The sequence below is a fragment of the Grammomys surdaster genome, unplaced genomic scaffold, assembly GCF_004785775.1.
Source record: "Grammomys surdaster isolate TR1022 unplaced genomic scaffold, NIH_TR_1.0 196, whole genome shotgun sequence".
In the NCBI taxonomy this organism is placed as follows: domain Eukaryota; kingdom Metazoa; phylum Chordata; class Mammalia; order Rodentia; family Muridae; genus Grammomys; species Grammomys surdaster.
In genome coordinates this window covers 26,148-45,071 of record NW_021604641.1, presented here as the reverse complement: position 1 = coordinate 45,071, position 18,924 = coordinate 26,148, and the positions used below count along the sequence as shown (strand labels likewise).

The window sequence follows — 18,924 nt, the reverse complement described above, 5'->3', positions numbered from 1 at the left end:
AAGGTAAATTACCAGTGTTAGGTTGAGGCCAAGCAAAGCAATTCAGTGAGAAAATGAAAGAAGCCAGATTAAATCAGTCAGCTCAGAGAAGAGTTTGAGCCAAAACAGTTGAGTTGAACCAGACAGGCAGAGTTCGGAAAAAACCAGAAAGGCTGATCTTATTCTGTAGTAAGCCTCCAAGATGACAATTACTTCAGACAAATAAAAGTTACATTTATAAGACAGTGTCTAGAAATCATAATGAAAAGTATAAACAGTGTTCAATTTGTGCTTATTAAATGCATAGGAACAGAGAAAGAAAAAAGGAATTAAGACAAAGCCATACAATAAAAGAAATATCAACAAGGAGGCAATACAGTAAAGAAGAAACAAATAAAATAATGAATAATGTTTTGAAAACTAGAATAACAATATTGTGTAGCAATTTAAAATCTTGTGTAATTTAAAGTTCAAAGCATTTCTAGACTCATTAATTTATTCTTTTGTTTTAGAATTATTTCTTCTTGTGTATTTGAGTCATGTTGCAGACATCTATTTTCATAGTTAAATTTATATAGAGAGAGAGAAAGAGAGAGAGAGAGAGAGAGAGAGAGAGAGAGAGAGAGAGAGAGTTTCATTTCACGTTACCAAGGTCATTATATAATTCACTCTTAAACACAAAGATAACACAAAGACTAAATAGTTCTCTCTGAGTGCACCTTACCCTGGAATTCATGCTATGTGGCCACACTGTCACTAGAGTACTTATAGCTAGGAGCCATTATTCCTCATTGATATATTGCAGCTGATCTTAAGCATTGGTTTTGCCTCTCCAAAATTGTTATACTGAGAAATAATTGGCACATGAAGGCATACATATTTATTATATGTACCTCATTGTTAAGAAGAGAAGAAGTTCTCTATTACAAATCTAATTGCAAGAATATCTTGGTATACCTGTTTTTATCACACTCTTAATGGCTTTCTCAAATTAACTTTATAACTATTTTCAGATATAAAAATAAAATAGCTTTTCTTACTGTTATTTTTCACACGATAAATCATTGCAATATTTTGAACCTGATTTGGATCACTGTTGTGACAAGCCTAAAGGTAAAAAAGAAGAAAAATATAATTGGTCATTTCATTCATTTCTGACCACTTCTTGGTACGTTTAATATTATATCCTTCAAAAAATGTCAGGATTAATCTGTGAACAATTAAAGAACCGATTTGTATATAATAAAAGGCTCTACATCACTTTGGTATATAAATACTTTCTAGTAAATTGTATTATACATAAAAAAATAAAACTTTCTATATCACTAATGAAGCTTGTAAAAGACTAAGAAACTTCTTGTCCTTTACGGTAACCATAACATGGGTTTATCTTCCAACAGCATTGCTACAGAACAAATATTGTAATATACTTTAAAATTGTGTTTTGAGAAGTACTTTTTATTGATAATTTCATTTATTTACATTTTAAATGTTGTCCCCCTTCTCAATCTCCCATCTGCAAACCCCACATCTAAGAGGGTACTCTCCTATCCACCCACCTACTCCCACCTCACTGCTCTAGCATTCCCTTTCTCTGAGGAAACAAGCCTCCACAGGACGAAGTGCCTCCCCTCCCAATGATGCCAGATAAGGCAATCCTCTGCTACATATGTAGCTGGAGCCATGAACCCACTCATGCATATTCTTTAGTTGGTGGTTTACTCCCTGAGAGCTTTGAGGGGTCCAGTTAGTTGACATTGTTGTTCTTTATGGGGTTACAATCCCTATCAGCTCCTTTAGTCCTTCCCTATCTATTCCATTTATGTCCCCGGGCTCAGTCCAATGGTTGGCTGTGAGTGTCTTCATCTGTTTTAGATACTGGCAGAGCCTCTCAGAGAGACAGTGCTCCTGGGCTCCTGTCTGTAAGCAGTTCTTGACATCAGTAATAGTGTTGGCATTTGGTGTCTGTGGATGGGACGGATCTCAAGGTGAAGTGGTCTCTGGACAGCCTTTCCTTCAATCTCTGCTCAATTTTTGTCCCTGCAATTCCTTTAGAGAGGAATAATTCTGGGTTAAAAATTTTGAGATGGGTGAGTGCCCCCTTCTATCAACTGGAGGCCATGCCTATCTACCAGGCGTAGTCTCTTCAGGTTCTATCTCCTCCCCATGGGGTATTTCGATTAATGTCATTCCTATTTGGTCCTGGGAGCATCTCACATCCCTGGCATCTGGGACTTTCCAGTGGTTCCTACCCCCCACTGCTCTACATTTTTATTCATTTTCCTGACCCTCTGGACCTCTGTCTCTTCCCACACCTTAACCTGTCCCCCTTTTTTTCCTACTCCTCCCTTCTCTCACCCAGGACCCTCCTTCTCTCTGCCTCCATTGATTTTGTTGCCCCTTCTAAATGGGATTGAAGCATCCACACTTTGGCCTTCCTTCTTGTTAAGCTTCATATGGACTTTTTGAATAGAATTTTATTCCTTTATGTTACTTGATAGAAGACAGTTTCTAGTATATAATCATGTCTTTTTGTTACCCTACTAGTACATAAAATGCAAATATTAATATTAGGTTTAATATAAATAACCACAGTTTTAGTTTAATTCAAGTTGGAAAATGGAACTAGCAGTAAAAGAATTACTTTTTATATATTAATACAAACTCATATCAGATATACTAAAATCTGATCATGTACACAGTAAAACTTATAGATGGATTTTATTTAATTTGCTTGTTAGTATAAGAATTACTGTAGGATAAGGTAATAGGCTTTTTTATTTTGAGGAGAAAATAAAAATATTTTTATAAAATCAAAATCTTGATAGAAGATGAGTACAAAAAGACAACGTTATGAAGAATATACATCTAGCACAAGTTTAGGAGATAACAGGAACAAGAAAAGTAAAAGTGACAAAGATTCAGAAATTAATTATTGTGGACAATGTATATAATAATACACTGACACACTGCTGTACACTGGTGGAAATGACTAGCAACCTAGAGGGAAAATGTAAGAAGAAGCAGGTAGGATAGAAAAAGAAGAAAATAAATTTCTTTCTTTTTGTTTTAAATTTATTTTTTAGTTATTCACTTTACATCCTGTTCACTATTCCCCTCCTGGTCACTTCCTCCCACAATCCTTCCTCCATCTCTCCTCTCCTTCTCCTCTGAGCAGGTGGGGTGCCCCTAGGTATCCTCCTCTCCTGGTACTTCAAGTCTCTGAGAGGTAGGAGCTTACTTTCCCACTGAGGTCATCAAGGCAGCCTAGCTAGAAGAATATATCCCACTGACATGCAAGAGCCTCCATTCCAGATGTAGGAGACCCACCTGAAGACCAACCTGCACATCTGCTACATATGTATGAAAAGGCCTAAGTCCAGGCCCTGTATGCTTTTTGGTTGGTGGTTCAGACTCTGAGAGTCCCGAGTGTACATGTTTGATGACTGTGTTGGTCTTCTCATGGAGTTCCTATCCCCTTTAGGGCCTGCAATCCTACCTCCTATTTTTTCATAAGAGTCTCCAAGTTTCATTAACTGTTTGGTTATGGGTATCTGTATCTGTTTGAGTCAGGAGCTGGGTAGAGCCTCTCAGAGGAATACATGCTCCTGTTTGCAAGCATAACAGAATATCATTAGTAGAGTTAGGAGTTATTATACTTGCCCAGGAAATGGGTATCAAGTTGGGCCGGTTATTGGATGCCAATTCCCACAGGCTCTGCTTCATTGCCAGTACTGATTTGTGTGAACTGAATTGTTGATATCCAGGTAGACAATGCAAATTGGATTTGCTCCAAAGAACTACTTCTAAACAGGTCTATATCTTCTTTACCTTATTAACCCATTTTCCCCACTACCTCTGGTGGGTAGTGGGCTAGAAGGGAGGATAAAGCATTTAAAATCTTTATTAATAGTAGCTTTACAAAAATATAAGCTTACAGGGCTCTGAAGGTTAATTTGAATACATTTTGTACTAAGAGACGTCTGGGAGTCTATGGCAGCCAGAGGTGAAACGTGAAGGTTTTTCAACTCCCTTGCCTTCCTTGATGTCTTAGTAATTGCTCTATTGGTGTGAAGACAATTCTTTCTGAGGCTCATAGTAGTTCCTGAGCTGAAAGCCCATAAAAGACAGAACAACAAAAACAAACAGCTTACACACAAACTTTGGATTTCTACTGCATGGAAAAGAGAACAACTTTATTTTACAGTTTAGTATATTTAAAGGTTAGAGTGAGGTTACTGGACTACTGAGAGTGTCAGGATTCATCTAGAAGTTTGGAGGTTATAGGACTCAGAGCTACCTGTGAACACACTCAGACAAGGCACAATTGAAGGCATCAGATTGCCAGGTAGTTTTCAGCAGAGATATCTGAATGCCAGAAGGGGGATTTACAGAGTCACAGGTTATTCTTCAATTTAGGTTTTCCCTTGATGAATACATTATTGGCCTTCTGCATAGAAATCACTGGGCTTTCTTCAACCCATGTGCTTGGGGACCAGAATCACACTGAAAAAAACAAAAAACTTGACTTTAGATACTGTCAGAACTTGAACCTTCTAAGTCCAAGTGCAGAGACTGCTTCCATGTAGTAGGATGTCTACAGTCAGATCTGATGCTTTATCAGTGTGGTTTCTATGTAAGATGACAACATCACCACTACAAACTATGGATAAACTGAAAGTTTTATCGTAGATATAAGGAAGAGAACCTCCTGAGGCAGCTGGAAGAGTCTAGAGCAAGCAAAGAAAGCAGTAGACTTAACACGGCGAGCAAATTTGACTTGGGTATGAGAGGAAAGATGGAGAGAATGAGAGAAGAAGAGGAAAAGAGTAGGGGACCAAGAGAGATGAGTAAACGAGAGGCCTTGAGAGGAAACAGATGGCCAAAAATAGCAGGGTTATAAGGAGAAATGAGAAGTTAGAGGGAGAAAAACCATGAACTGAAGAAGTTCAGGCTAAGGAGTGGGGAGAGAAGATCCAAGATGCCAGCACAGATTCTGAGACATGTAATGGGTACTTGTTATACTGAGGGAACCTGGAGGACAGAATATGCCTTTGCATGCTAATGGGCACCATAAATACCCATTTGTCCCTTCTGTGAGTGATAGGAGAATCTGACATTGTTATAAATGAAAAGGTTCACAATTTCCTTTGGAATGATGGCTTTTATCTAGCCACAAGAATTTGGATCTGACATTTCTTGTCTGGGTGCTTGTGCAGGTCTTTCACATAGACACAGGTGTGTGGGGTCCTTTTCTCTTATTCCTTATGTGTAGGTAGGTGAGGGATTAGCATTTATCTGTGTGTTCTGCTACAGTTGAATGTTCAGATCATCCATATTTTGTCACACTGTGGCATGCATTCTAACTCAAAACTTTTCTTCTTTTTACTTTGAGGTATTCTGAAGACCAGGTTTCAGAAGTCAGTTCAATGACATTTGTTCTAGGTAGCAAGAATGAGCCATTCAGAAACCATTCCCTCTAAAGATGCCTAGCTACTGACTCGGTATATGAGGTTTTTTTTAATGCCATCTTGCCACAGATGCAGTTAACTGTTGACAAGTGAAGGATATACTGTTGGCCAGCAAGAATTTCCTGTATGATATTTTTGATGTATATGATGTATGGGCTCTAGGATTCTTGTCTAGTTGAACTATCAACTGCTTAAGAATGAATCTGCTGTTGATTGTGGTTTTGAGTTTCTGGCCCATTCCTGACTCCTTTGGTCTCCACATTTTCCTCTTTATGTAGAGAGGAACAGTATGTGTCAGCCAGATTTTATTTCCTGCGATATCTCTCTCTCTCTCTCTCTCTCTCTCTCTCTCTCTCTCTCTCTCTCTTTCCCTGCTTGTCTCCCTCTCTCCCTCTCCCCTTCCTTTATTTCTCCCTCTCTTCTATTACTACAAACACATAACTATCTAGACAGTGTTTTTGTTTTAAGCTTTGGTTCCCACTTTTTGTAGTTTCCTTCAGTCTGCACTGGGAGCAGAACACTTGGCCTTCAGAAGTGAACTCTGGATTGTTTCACTTTTATCTACTATTTCTAAATTTTCTTTCTTTCTTTGTTACTTAAGCTTAATGTCATGACCAAAACAACTGAAGACAAATGGATAACTGTGGTGCCTTTTAAGCACCAAAACACCTGATGGCTTCTAGGATCTCTCAGTATCTACGGTTCCTCTCAACTCTTCTCACTTTGCTTCCTATCCTAAACTCCAGCCTATTAGCTTCTCTTCCTTCTGTTTCTCATTCATATACATAACCCTTCCATTTCAGCCATGCATGCTTTTGACTGTCTCCTGACTCTTGGCTCTCTCTTAGTCCTCTTGATCTCTTTCTCTTGATCCTCCTCTCTTGCTCTCCCTACCTCTACTCTCATGGTTCAGTGTCCTGGTCATGTCTACTCTATTTTTTTCTTTGCTATGGATTATCATTCATGAGCAATTTATCCTCTTGGATACATGAGTGTTAGCTACTGTCTACTCTCTCCTTAATTAACTTAAAATTAAATTTAGTTACAAATAAGAGCTTGTAGCTTTTGTTATGTACCTTAGTTCACAAATCAGAGCTAAGACAGTTCTCTGTGAAACATTGGTTCTATGTAACATTTTTCCTTACAACATGTCCTCAGTTGTACCTTTTGTAATGTTTAATTGTTACTTAGAAAAACTAGATCAATCAAGATATCACTAAATGATACAGTAGTACCACTGACATCACAAGAGCAATCAATAGCTAATTGGTATTAAGGCTGAATCAATAGGAGGGTATTTCTACCTGTTATTGAAAACCTAGCCAGGAACGAAGAGAGGTCTTAGAAAAAAAACTTACTATTGCTATTTTACTAAATTAATACAGCTTCCAACTATATGCTAAATATTTGTCTTTAAATACCCATAGACGAGTTCAGTTCTCACCCATCAGAAAAAAATTTCTCTTTTTACAGCAGATAAAGGCTATCACACAGACACACAATTGGTCAACATGCAAAGAAAAAATGATTCCAGTATTCTCAGTGTGTGTGATACTTATACAATACAACCTCTGTGCCCAAGTCTCAAAGAATATCACATAAGTGGGAAGAAATAGTTTTAAAACCCAGAGAGTCAGAATACCTATTTTGAGATGGTTTCTTTTAGACAAGATTGGGTTGATGTTCCTATACATTTAACAATATGGTTACCTGCACAAGAACTTGCCAAGGTGACACCAGATCACGACAATGTAAACTGGGGGAAATTTCACAAAGCCCTATGCCTAGATGAAGAGTTAAGGCAGTTGGTGGCTGGGACAATCAATGTCTTCAGAGACCAGCCTTCTGATAGGTCTTCTAATTCTAAGTGGTCAGACACATACATATGTAACAACATTAATTAGATTCAGTAGGTTGTGAGTGTGCACATATATACACATATGTGTATGTATAGAACAATAATTATAGAGGAAGGAGACAAGAATTAGAGCAGGAAGAACATGGGAGGAGTTGGAGGTGAGAAAGAGAGGTGTAGATATTATTCGAATACAATATATTAATGTATGAAGTTAGTGATTTAATTAATTAAATTTAAAAATGAAGATAAACGATTTTAAGTAGGTAAAATTAAAGATGGATTATCATAAACTATAAGTTCAAAATTGATAAGTAGAAATAAAACAAACAATTGTGCATATAAACTGTGTATGTCACTGAGTGCCTTCAGCATTTCAGTCTCTTGCCTCTACTGTGTGAATTTCACAGCTGAGTATCTCAGGACTCTTTATCTGTTTCTAGACACTAGCTTGGCCCAATAAAGGGTATCTGGTCCCCTTTAAATATCTAAGTAAATACGTAGTTTCTCATGCCACAGCCAACAGGGATTACCCTCAGTATATATTTTATGAGTTAAGTTGTATAATTATCTCTTAAAAGGTACTTGGATAATAATAAAATAGATTTTGAACCTGCAAACAATTGTGAGTAAAAAGAGTTAAAAAGTAACACAATATGCTTATTACTTAAATAATAAGACATATACTACTTTTAACTTTTGCAGTTTTGGCTATCTACATTTTTTATTACTTTATTATAAGCCTCTATTTTATAATAGCTTCACAAAAGATAAAAAAGAAAAAAATTCTTCTATCAGATTTGATTAAAATTTGTATCTTGTTAGCAAAATAATGGAAAAGTCATTTCAAGTTCACCATGATTTGTAGTGTCTGTATGTTTTTATTATTGTCAAATTTTTGAAAACTTCTGTCAAATTTCTTTGATAAAATGAACAGCATTTCAGAGCATTAAGGCCTTGTTACATGATTAAAGACTCTGAATTGAGGGTTCGTAAATTGTTCTGATATCAGTGTCTTTCATGGAGAAGGGTCCCAGACTAAAGAAAAACCAAGTGAGCTCAGGAACATTCATCACTGCTTGCTGTAGCTGCTCCTGGGGCTGTTCTTCCCTGATTGACAGGCTCTGTCTTTGAGAGCTGTGAGCAGAAATAAACCTTTCCTTCTGTTAGGTTAGCAGCTTTCTCGGGTATCTTGTCACATCCACAAGACAAGCAACTACTACAATGAGTTATTGGCAGTTGAATTCCCACATATTTAATGGAATTGGAAGCAAGTCATCAAGAAATGCCCATCTGTATAGATTTGGGATATTAGACCATTGGGTTGAGTATCTCATTCCAGTAAATTCTTTTGGCCTTAAGGAAGAGTTTAAGTGCCCTGTGCCCAATTAACTCATCTATATGCTTGAGGTAGAACAGCTTGCCAAACTCCACACAACCCAACGGTAGTGGCCCTACTTGTACTATTTTCTAGCTGGAATCTATCATTAACATGTACAGGGATAACTACAAATTGTGCCATATTCAAGTAATTGAATATTACATAGAATGACAAATGAACAATCAGGAGCCATGTCCAGCAAATATAATTCTTAGTGAAGGACTCTACATAAACAAAGGGATAAATTGCTTCTTACACACCTACATATATATGGCAGGTAAATACAGTCCATGTTCTTAGAGACACTGACAGTGGGTGGAGGTCTCAGAGGGTACCAAAGTTAGCAGATTGGGAGTTTGGTATCCGCCTGGGTTCTGCATCAATTAAGCATGCTGCAGACACTTTTTCACACCTCTGTATTTCTTGCTATACAATACCTCAATGAGAAGTTAGAAAATTAGCATTTCAAGTTGATGGATTTTTTTTTGAGGTATTCATTTATATCTAAGGAGACACAGACTGGTTGCCTCACACATATAAAAAGAATTTCTTGAGACACTCACTTCATAAAATTTAGAAAACCAATCCCATAATCACCATTCCTCGGCATGACAGTCTTGACAATGTTTCTGTACTACGCATGGGTGTTGGTCTTGAAAACACTGCCTAACTGAAGCTTCCTCAATGATTTTTAAATGTGCCTTCATTGCTTTCTGTTCTGTGGTTTGTACATGGCAGAACACAGTTTAAAGGATTATGAAATCCAGCCCCTGCTCACATTTCCAGAAATGTGAACTTGTTTCCAAGCAAAACAATCTGTGATTTACAAGAACAATCCAGCAGGTCACAGACAGGGCACAGTAACAGAAGAGATCAAACGCCCATGCTGCTGGACTTGTGGTCTACCCTTTTAGTTTACTTTGCAGAAGTTGCTCATGGGAGGAGCATCTGGCAATCCTGATTTCCTAAACTAACTTTCAACTTCCCTTTGGGGCAAGTCTTTCCCTGCCGTGACCACAGTTCTGAGCAGAGAGGAACTGGATGGTATGGTACACACTTCTCTTCGAGTCAATTGGTCCCAGATAGATCCAAAACATGAGACTGTCGGCAAAAATTATTTGGCTTATATTATGGACTGTCTGTGTGGCAGAAGGTAAGCTTAAAACAAACTTTATCCTGTCTGGTTGAGACGCATTATAAAACATTTGCAGATAATATTTCTCATAGCAATCATTCAAATTAATTCTAGAAAATGTGGGTAATTACTAGTCTGTAACTTAGTGGCTTTTGGTGGTAAGTTTAAAAACTGTGAATCGTTCATTTGACTGTCGTAATTGATAGTTTGGTTTAATGTAAAACTCAAAACAGTGCTTCAAACATGTTTTTGCAATCCATAATTAGGCATACTCATTTAACTTGGAGTTATCATGAAATACAGGCTCCTCTTTTTTTCACGAGTGTCCCTGAAATACTTTATGTAAAACTAGTAAGTAATATGTAAATATCTAAACTTAATGAAAGCATTTACTTTTTTATAAGTGGATTTATTTCAGGCATATTTCTTTTTTTACATTTTAATATTGGATATTTTATTTACATTTCAGATGTAATCCCCTTTTTCCATTTACCCACCCACCCAGGAAACCCCTATCTCATTTCCCCTCCTCCTGTTTCTATGAGGATAGGCCCCCACCCACCGTCTCACTCCCACCTCCCACGATTTCCCCCACACTGGGGCGTCCAGTCTTCACTGGACCAAGGACTTTCTCCCACCTATGTCAGGCATATTTCTAAACCTTCCTAAATACATTACTTAACTGATATTGCCACAGCTTCAAAAGTTTTGTACACAGAACTGCAAGTATGAGATAAAAAGTTTATAAAATTTGACACATAACCTGTACACAGTATTGGAAGGATCTGATTTATTTGTGGTTTTGTTTTCTGTGAGTATGTGTGGGGCATATTTGCTTCTGAAAGGCATTTTGAAGTAGGTGATATGAATATTGGAGTTCTTCTTTTGTGACAACAACAGAAATTCTGACTTTATTGTTCACTTAAATTTTACCAAAATTGCACAGTTTATCCAGTGAAGGGAGTTTTACTTTCCTAGTTTATCATAGGTAAGTAGTTATGTGATAAACATTTAATTAACTCTTCTTTGGGTTTTGATTGTTTAAGACAGGATGTCACTACACCCTTGAACTCACTGTAGTCCTCCTGACAGTCTCCCATGGGCTGAGGCTACAGGTGGGAATGATTGTCATTCCTGACTTAGCACTTTTCATACTAAGTGAATGACGTAACTTTAGTAATTTTTAAAAAAATGTTTCTCTTAGCTAATGATTAGTATTTTGAGGCGTTGCTATAACCTCTTCTCACTAAAGAATACTAACAAACAATGGCTAATTGGATATTTACCAATCCAGATAAGAAGAGTAGATATAATTTCTCATTTATATCTTTTAGTAAAATTCTAAAAGAAAATTAAGGATATTTAATACTTTTTGAGAGAGTAAACTTTTTCAGTTATATTTTCTAGTATTATTCCTTGAATTTTGGCTAATGAGTCTTACGTTCAGACTAAGGGAGTCATTTTCTTATATATGAAAATATAAGTACTCCTAAAATGAAATACGATTATGTTGGCTTGGAATTCTAAAGCAATATTGATATTACTAAACATAACTCAACTTTTTACTTTGTCAAAGTCAATGTTTTCATCTTTATTTTAATGTTCTACTTGAATAATAATGTTTACTAAGAGGGATTAAAGAAAGAACTATTTTATTTCTAGCTAATTTTTAAATCTTAACTGATGCAAATTGACTTAAGATGTTTACCTAATTACAAATCAGAATTTCAATATTAAAAAGGACGTGCCATGATGTTTACATGATGCTTTAATGTTAATGATTTAAAAATCCTCATTTATGCTGTGGATATCAGCTGATTTTTTGTTATTGATGGATTTGAATTTCCATCAGTATGTATTCAAATGTGGTGCCAGTTCTTGCAGATGAGTTGGGCAGTTACACTGTATACACTACTGTTTCACTGGCTGTCCACTCAGTGACGAAGTGGGGGTTTAGTGTTTAAAGCATTATGTAGGGTAACCTCATGATATTCATAAAGTGCATGTAATACAGAGACAGATGTAAGAAGTTTCATGCATTTTCTTTTCACAGACACAGTATTCCCACTTTAGTCTTTGCTTGGCTTGTAGCCTGTGTCTATTGCAAATGTAAATAATTTAATCAGTCTATCAACTTAACAGAAATTTCACTAGACAGAAGGGCTTGGATCAATTAAAACAGTTATGTATAAACTTCAATATTTGCTTCTGTTTCTGTTTCTCACATCAGACACTGGCTATTATGCTGATTTTAAAAAAAACATGTTTGTGAAATGCTATCATATTAGGTTTTCCTAAACAGGGAAGAAAAGATTTTCTAAGTCTTTTCTGCCCTGATAAAGCTCAACATTCTTCTAAAACCAATATAAACTGGGCCAGCAGATAGGGTAAACACAATGATGATCTTGCTTGCCACAGAACCTGGCTACTTGAATTCAATCCATGGACCCCATCTGGTGAAAGGAGGAAAAAAGTCTCCTGCAGACTGCGCTCCAGTTTCCTCATACAGACATGGCAGCTGTCTGTGACATCCACCCTAATTAAAAATAATAATAATAACCTTAACAAAAAATTTAAAAGCCAATATTCATAATTAAAGAATAGTAACTTCCTTCCTTCCTTCCTTCCTTCCTTCCTTCCTTCCTTCCTTCCTTCCTTCCTTCCTTCCCTCCCTCCCTCCCTCCCTCCCTCCCTCCCTCCCTCTTTCTTTCTTTCTTTCTTTCTTTCTTTCTTTCTTTCTTTCTTTCTTTCTTTCTTTCTTTCTTTCTTTCTTTCTCCCCTCCTTTCTCTTTCCACATGCCAAGGGCTTCCTCATGTCTTTTTAGTGCCGTGCTTGCTTGCGTTCACACTCCTAGCTGCCAGGAACAGTAAATATCGCTTCTTGCAAGACCACATGCTGCTTAGAATTGGGTCAGATTTACAGGACAACCTGTAACATAAGAGAGTTCCTTGGCTGAGCTGTGTAATTTCAGTTCTGGGGAATGGATTATACCTAAGCTTTCCAAGCATGCATTTTACTCTCACAATTGGATATTGTATGAAATTAGGCCACAGCCCAGAATTGCTAAAATGAACCAATTAAACCTGTGCTGAAACAAAACCAAATAACTGCTGTGTGCTTTCTGGGGAGATAAGTGTTTTCTAATCCTGGAGGTTTAAAAGGACAAAAATGTCCTTTCAGGCTTAGAGACTTTAATCATAGAATGGAGAATTGGTTTAGTTTTATAATGTTTCATTTTAAATATATGACATTTTCAAACAAAAACATTGACCCAGAAAAATTGATTTTATATATATTAATTATGAATTAATAATAGTTGCTTTTGGGGAAGTTTAGAAAAAAGTGAATAATATTTTTATTTAAAATGAGTTTGTATCATGTCAAAAAGTCAAATGATTCGATATAAGATATTTCTACTTTTTCTTAAGAAAAAGAATTAAAATGGAATGTGCTTTTACTTTTTCCTTCATTCTGTGTCAAAAGTTGAAAGCAACTGATACTGTAGGGTTCACCACACCTTAACTGAAAACCCTATCTGCAGCTTTTCCTCCAGCCTTAGCCATATTTCACATGCTCCAAGTGACTGGATGAAGAAGGATCAAACAAGTTGGAATATACGAATGTTATTTATATCACTGTGTATGTATTGTCACATACAGTGTTGCAGAAACAGAGTTCTGCTGGTAGTATCACATCTCTGCTTTGTCTTCACCTTACTTTAATTTTTTGAGACAGAGTCTTCCTGTATGGCCCAAGATAGCCCTTAAACTACTGGTCTTCTGGCTTTAGCTTCCCAAGTTCTGAAATTCAACATCAAGAACACCTTAGGTACATTTTTTTGTTACCTTCATTCAACTAAATTGACAGAGATAGCTGGCCCTTCCTTAGAAAAATGGAAAAAAAAATATCAGATTGTCAATAACCTTCTAAAGAAGCAACCTGTAGTTTTCTTTTTTCAAGAGAGAAAATAAAAAACACTAAAAATGAAAAGGTCAATCTTTAAAACATACATATAAGTAATATATATACTGAGGACATTATATTTAGAAATATATATGCATATAATAACAATTATAAAAATAAGTGGCCATGAGTTGAAGGAAAGTAAAAGAGATATGTGGGAACTTTTAGAGAAACAAAAGAAAAGGGGGAAATGATGTTATTATATTACAATCTAAAAAAAAACATAAAAAAATGGGGATAAAAAAGAAATAGAAATTTCTGTGATAAACTAAAAAATAATGTGTGGATTTACAAAAGGAAGATACATGTCTGCACACCTTCAATGCCTTCATTAACATAGAAAACCAGTTTTGGCAGCTTGCCTTTATGCTCCTTTATCACACCAAAGATTTATAAACCTGTCACAGAATAAGCCAGGACTTAGATGAATGCACATTTTAAAACTTTCTTGTATTTCAAATTATAATAAAGAGTTGGATTTACTGCTGCAGTCTCAACTGTGAGTATCATAATGTTTTCAAAGCCAGAAGACATCTAAAAACTCTGAAGTCAACTATCCTTCGTATTTGGCCTTTTTGTTTGGGGCAAAACTGAAGGAATTCATGATGACAACCAAACCACCCAATGGCACCTACTAGCAACGCACCGAGTTTACATCTAAGCAAACAGCACAAACCCATTGCAGTTGCTTTGATTCTCCCCTGAGACAAAACTGACATCCTCAGAGCCTCCCTCTATTGAATCTCAGAAGTGGAACAGTAATCCTTTTCATCACAAGCCACGGAGGCAGTGCATAAATAGATCTCCACATTTCTCTAAGGAATGTGGCTGATTGAATAATCAGGTGTGTGACATAGACAACAACATAGAAATTCTTCCTTGAAGCTTGACTTCAGAATTTTGAGAAGAGTCTAAAGAGATAAGGTCAGAAAAACATGCACCCTGTTTGATAAGGTTCTTCACATGTCTAGCATACTTATTAAGCTTCTCCGAGGTAGTCTCCAAGGTCCCAGAGGCCAGAGGTACAGTTATGCCACCTTCTTTCACATTTGCTTAAGTCCACCCTAGTAGATACACATGAGTATTATAGATCATTACATAAGCTAGATAATTGAGCAATACTAGTTTATTATCCAAATTAGGTTTTAATTTCAATGGAACAAGTAACTTCTATCCCTACAGCACATGTTTTCAGGATACAACTATATTTCCATAAATCATGTTACTCGGCATTTTGCAATGTCCAAATTGTCTTCAGTGTCTTCTTTCATGCAACTCTTACAATATTTGACATGTTTCTAGTACCACAAATTCAACCAAACTGTAATTTATGTCGAAGGGACTATACAGTTAAGTTTAGTGCTATTATGTGTAATTTACTCTGAAATTTCACTGATAGAGGATAGAATTGGACAATGGTAAGGAAGAAAATAGAGCAAAATTATTCTGAGACAGGAAGCATTCCAGAATGGAATGCTGTAGTTGGTGACAAAGGGTGGAGAAGTTGCTCACAGGCAGGGAGGGTGGACTCCGAAAGCAAGCCTTGCTTATCTTCAGCACAGTCATATTCTAGGAATGTGCATGCCCTTTACCAGGATGGAATTTTAAACTACATTTAAGTAGAGCAAACCAGAATTATTCTAAAGTAGAAAATGGCACAGAGTAAAATGTCTTTATTTTTGCTCTTAGGTTACTCAATTTTGAACTCTCACATTCCTTCCAAATTAATCCATTTTTATTTCCTGACTCTGATTGTTAGTCTTTACTTCCCCCCCATCTCACACACGCACGCGAGTACACACACACACACACACCATCTATATCCCTTGCTAAGACACACACACACACACACACACCATCTATATCTCTTGCTAAGACACACACACACACACACACACACACCGTCTATATCTCTTACTACTTAAGGAAATACTGTCCACTAACTCCTCAGGTGCTCAGTTGATTGATGTTAACTTTAGTGCTTCTCAGAACATAACACATGAAGAACAGAAATGATAATTGGGGAAAAAATTGTTACATTTGGGTTAAAATTAGAAAGAAAACTGGTTCAGATAAAGTCAAGTAACTAAACACAAAAAAATTCCTACCATGAAATAATAAAAAGAACACAGGGATTTGACAGAACACTTTTGTTTTGACATTTTAACTTAGAAAGCCTAGTTTCTCACAAAGGGTGTTAACTGGAAATGCAGTAGATAGAGGATGACTATAGAAACATCCCTTCAAATGTTCCTTGGGATTTTTTTTTATACTTTGAGCTAAATTCAAGTGATATCAGACTTCAAAAACCAAAACCTAAACAGATGTGCAAACTCTATAATTTTCAGTGCACGCAATAGGCATAAGTTTACCAGACAATGGTTCTCTTGCCACTGCCTCCTCCTCCTCCTCTTTTTTTTTTTTCAAGTTGTCTCTTTTCTTCTTTTTCCAGGTCTGGTCTTTTTTAAGTTTCCCGTTTGCCACTCTCAGCTGCATCTGGCCCTATTGACTATATGCATGTCTGTTGTGGAAAAGCTCCTACAGTTGTTTTTGCATTCATTCTTTTATTCACGATCACTTTTGAATAACTTCTCAAGTATAATAGGCAATATAATTATACTTTCCAAAAGGTTGTCATTTAGTGGAGAGGAAAAGAATGAATACTGACTGTATTTACATATTTGCATACTGTAGCTCATCTTATAAACTATAGTGACTGAGATTTTAAAAATTTCCTAAAGCAGAAAACTGAAGTTGGAAAGATGTGCTGCATACACAAAATGGAAATGTTCAGCTACAAATAAAAAGAAATTATGAAATTAATAGGAAAAAATGGACTAATTCAGACTCAAAGAGATAAACACTGCATGTTTTCCTTCATGTTTTGATTCTAATTTCTAATGCATATACTTTATATTTCTCTGTTTAATGTAATATACATGTATATCTGTGTGTGTCACTTATGAATAGAAGACATGGAACTAGAAGTTTAAAAAGAACTGTGGAGGAAGGGGGGCATGGAAAGCACATGTGGACTGGACAAGGCAGGAGGGGGAGATAGGAAGAAGGATGAAGAGAAAATAAAACTGTTTTTAAGAGTCATAAAAAAATGGTTGGGTGTGGCACCTCACACCTTTAATCCCTGCATGAGAGAAGCAAAGACAGGCAGTTCCCTAAATTCAAGGCCAGCCTTATCTACAAATTGAATTTGAGGATAGTCAAGCCTACACAGAAAAAAACCCCTGTCTTGGAAGATAAAAAGCCATACTATAATATAATGTAACATAACACTTCACATATTAATTTAAAAATAAAATCAAATAAATAATTGGAATAGGAGAATGGGTGAGGAACAGGAGACCCTGATGGTGATGGTAATTATATAGAGATATTTTGCTGTTTTAGTTCTATATTGTTTCTCTAAGACAAGTCAGACGAAACTCTCAATTCACAATCTTCCCTCTCCAGCATGTTGAGAGGACAGGCATGGAGCCTCAAGTAGGTAGGCTTTGAACACTGCATAGGAGTTAGTCAGATGAGGCCAGAGGATGCTAATGGTAAAACATCAGATCTACAGAAAGAACTAGAGGTTCTATAAAGCTGTGGGGCTCAGCTCCACACCTACAACTTACCTTGGCTTAACTTTCATAAGAATTAGTGGAGAGGTTAGGAAAGAATTTTTTTCCCTTGCTTTAATCCTTATTCTTGGGATCCCACTGATAACTCTCATACACTCTGATACTGGAGCTGCTGAACACAGCCTTCAGTTACTCCATCTTGTGGCTAAACTGCTTTCTGAGGCAGCCATTCAAGCCTAACAAAACCATTCAACATATACTAACAGTTTATTTGAAAAAAGACAAACAGTGTGCTTGGAACCCTCTTGGTGTTAGGAGACTGTTGTCTAAGTACTGCCACTTGCAGAAATGAATTTCAGGCTGACTCCTCACAAGACACTGCCAGCTGCTCTGGAGGATTTTATCCAGGTTTCACCATGTACTTGCCCAGTATGGTCTAGGCTTTTCTCAAGGTTATCAGTTTTACAAAGAAAATTCATAATCCTTTTTGTATATTTAAGAAGTCGAAATATACTTATTCAATATTCATTAAGTATAATCAAAACTTAAATGTTTGTAGTTTGTTTTTTTAAAGTAGTTTAATGAAACTGATATTTTCTATGTTACAAAAATTTCAACTTAAGTATTCTTTCACTATTTACAAATTAATCTAAATACTTTTAACTAACAAAATACTCTTTGGATCATATATATGTGTGTATAAACTTAATACTTATTTATATCAAAAAGAAGGCAGAAGAGAAATTTAATTAAACTATCATTTTTACTATTCCCAATTTATTCATTTGCTCTATTTTCTAAGTAATTTGTAGTTTCATTTTCTGTTAAGAAATAGTATTTTTAAAGCAATACTTTTCATTCTTCTCTCAAAATCCTTTTAGAAGCTATAGCAAGTGAAAAAGGATGGTGCTTCCATCTTTAATCTATCAAAAATGTGGGTATAACTGATGTTTTACAAAATATGAAAAATCACTAAGATTTATTTCATTGTAGCAAGAACATTTCAAAGAACAATTTTCAGACATCTTGACATTGGGAAAAGGAATTGCATTTGGTTTTTGTGTCAATCCTCGCTCTTTAAAACTCTAAGTGTAAAAATCTGGTAATCATGATTATTAAAATAGCAAATGTTTGCTTTTAAGTTCCATCAAAATTATACTTATCTCCCTTTAGTTTAAGTAAAATTCTTGTTTTCAGATAATCAAACCTACATAGTCATTCTGTTACTGAAAGACACTTGAAATTGGCATTTACATCCAAGTAGACAGAAAATTAACAAAGAAGGTTTTTAAAAGGCAAAATGCCTGGAGCTGTACCCAGCTTGGTGGGGGGAGAAGGTGATGTTCTTTCTTCTCCTCCAGTCGGTTGGTTCTTCTTGAGGCAACCAAGGGGGATAGGAATTGGAAGAGTGTCAGCGGGAGTAAGACTTGGTCTTATGAGATTCAGGGTAATATCTTACGAGATATTTAGGGTTGCTGTTTAATAAAATCTTTCTTATCTACATTACTAAAGTTTACTTACTAGTCTACTGTAGCTGACCTGCTATCTGTTTGATCCTCTG

At 36.1% G+C, this 18,924-nt stretch overlaps 1 protein-coding gene across 1 annotated transcript in view; it reads left to right on the top strand.

Annotated features, from left to right (window-relative positions):
- Positions 1-9,651: 9,651 nt before the first annotated feature.
- Positions 9,652-18,924, top strand: part of LOC114623302 (complement factor H-like) — a gene marked incomplete at its 3' end in the record, with an annotated part of 35,051 nt that continues 25,778 nt past the window's right edge. Inside the window, exon 1 of the mRNA XM_028769964.1 lies at positions 9,652-9,839. Within this exon, the coding sequence (XP_028625797.1) occupies positions 9,782-9,839 (58 nt within the window). The remainder of the gene's footprint in view (positions 9,840-18,924) is intronic.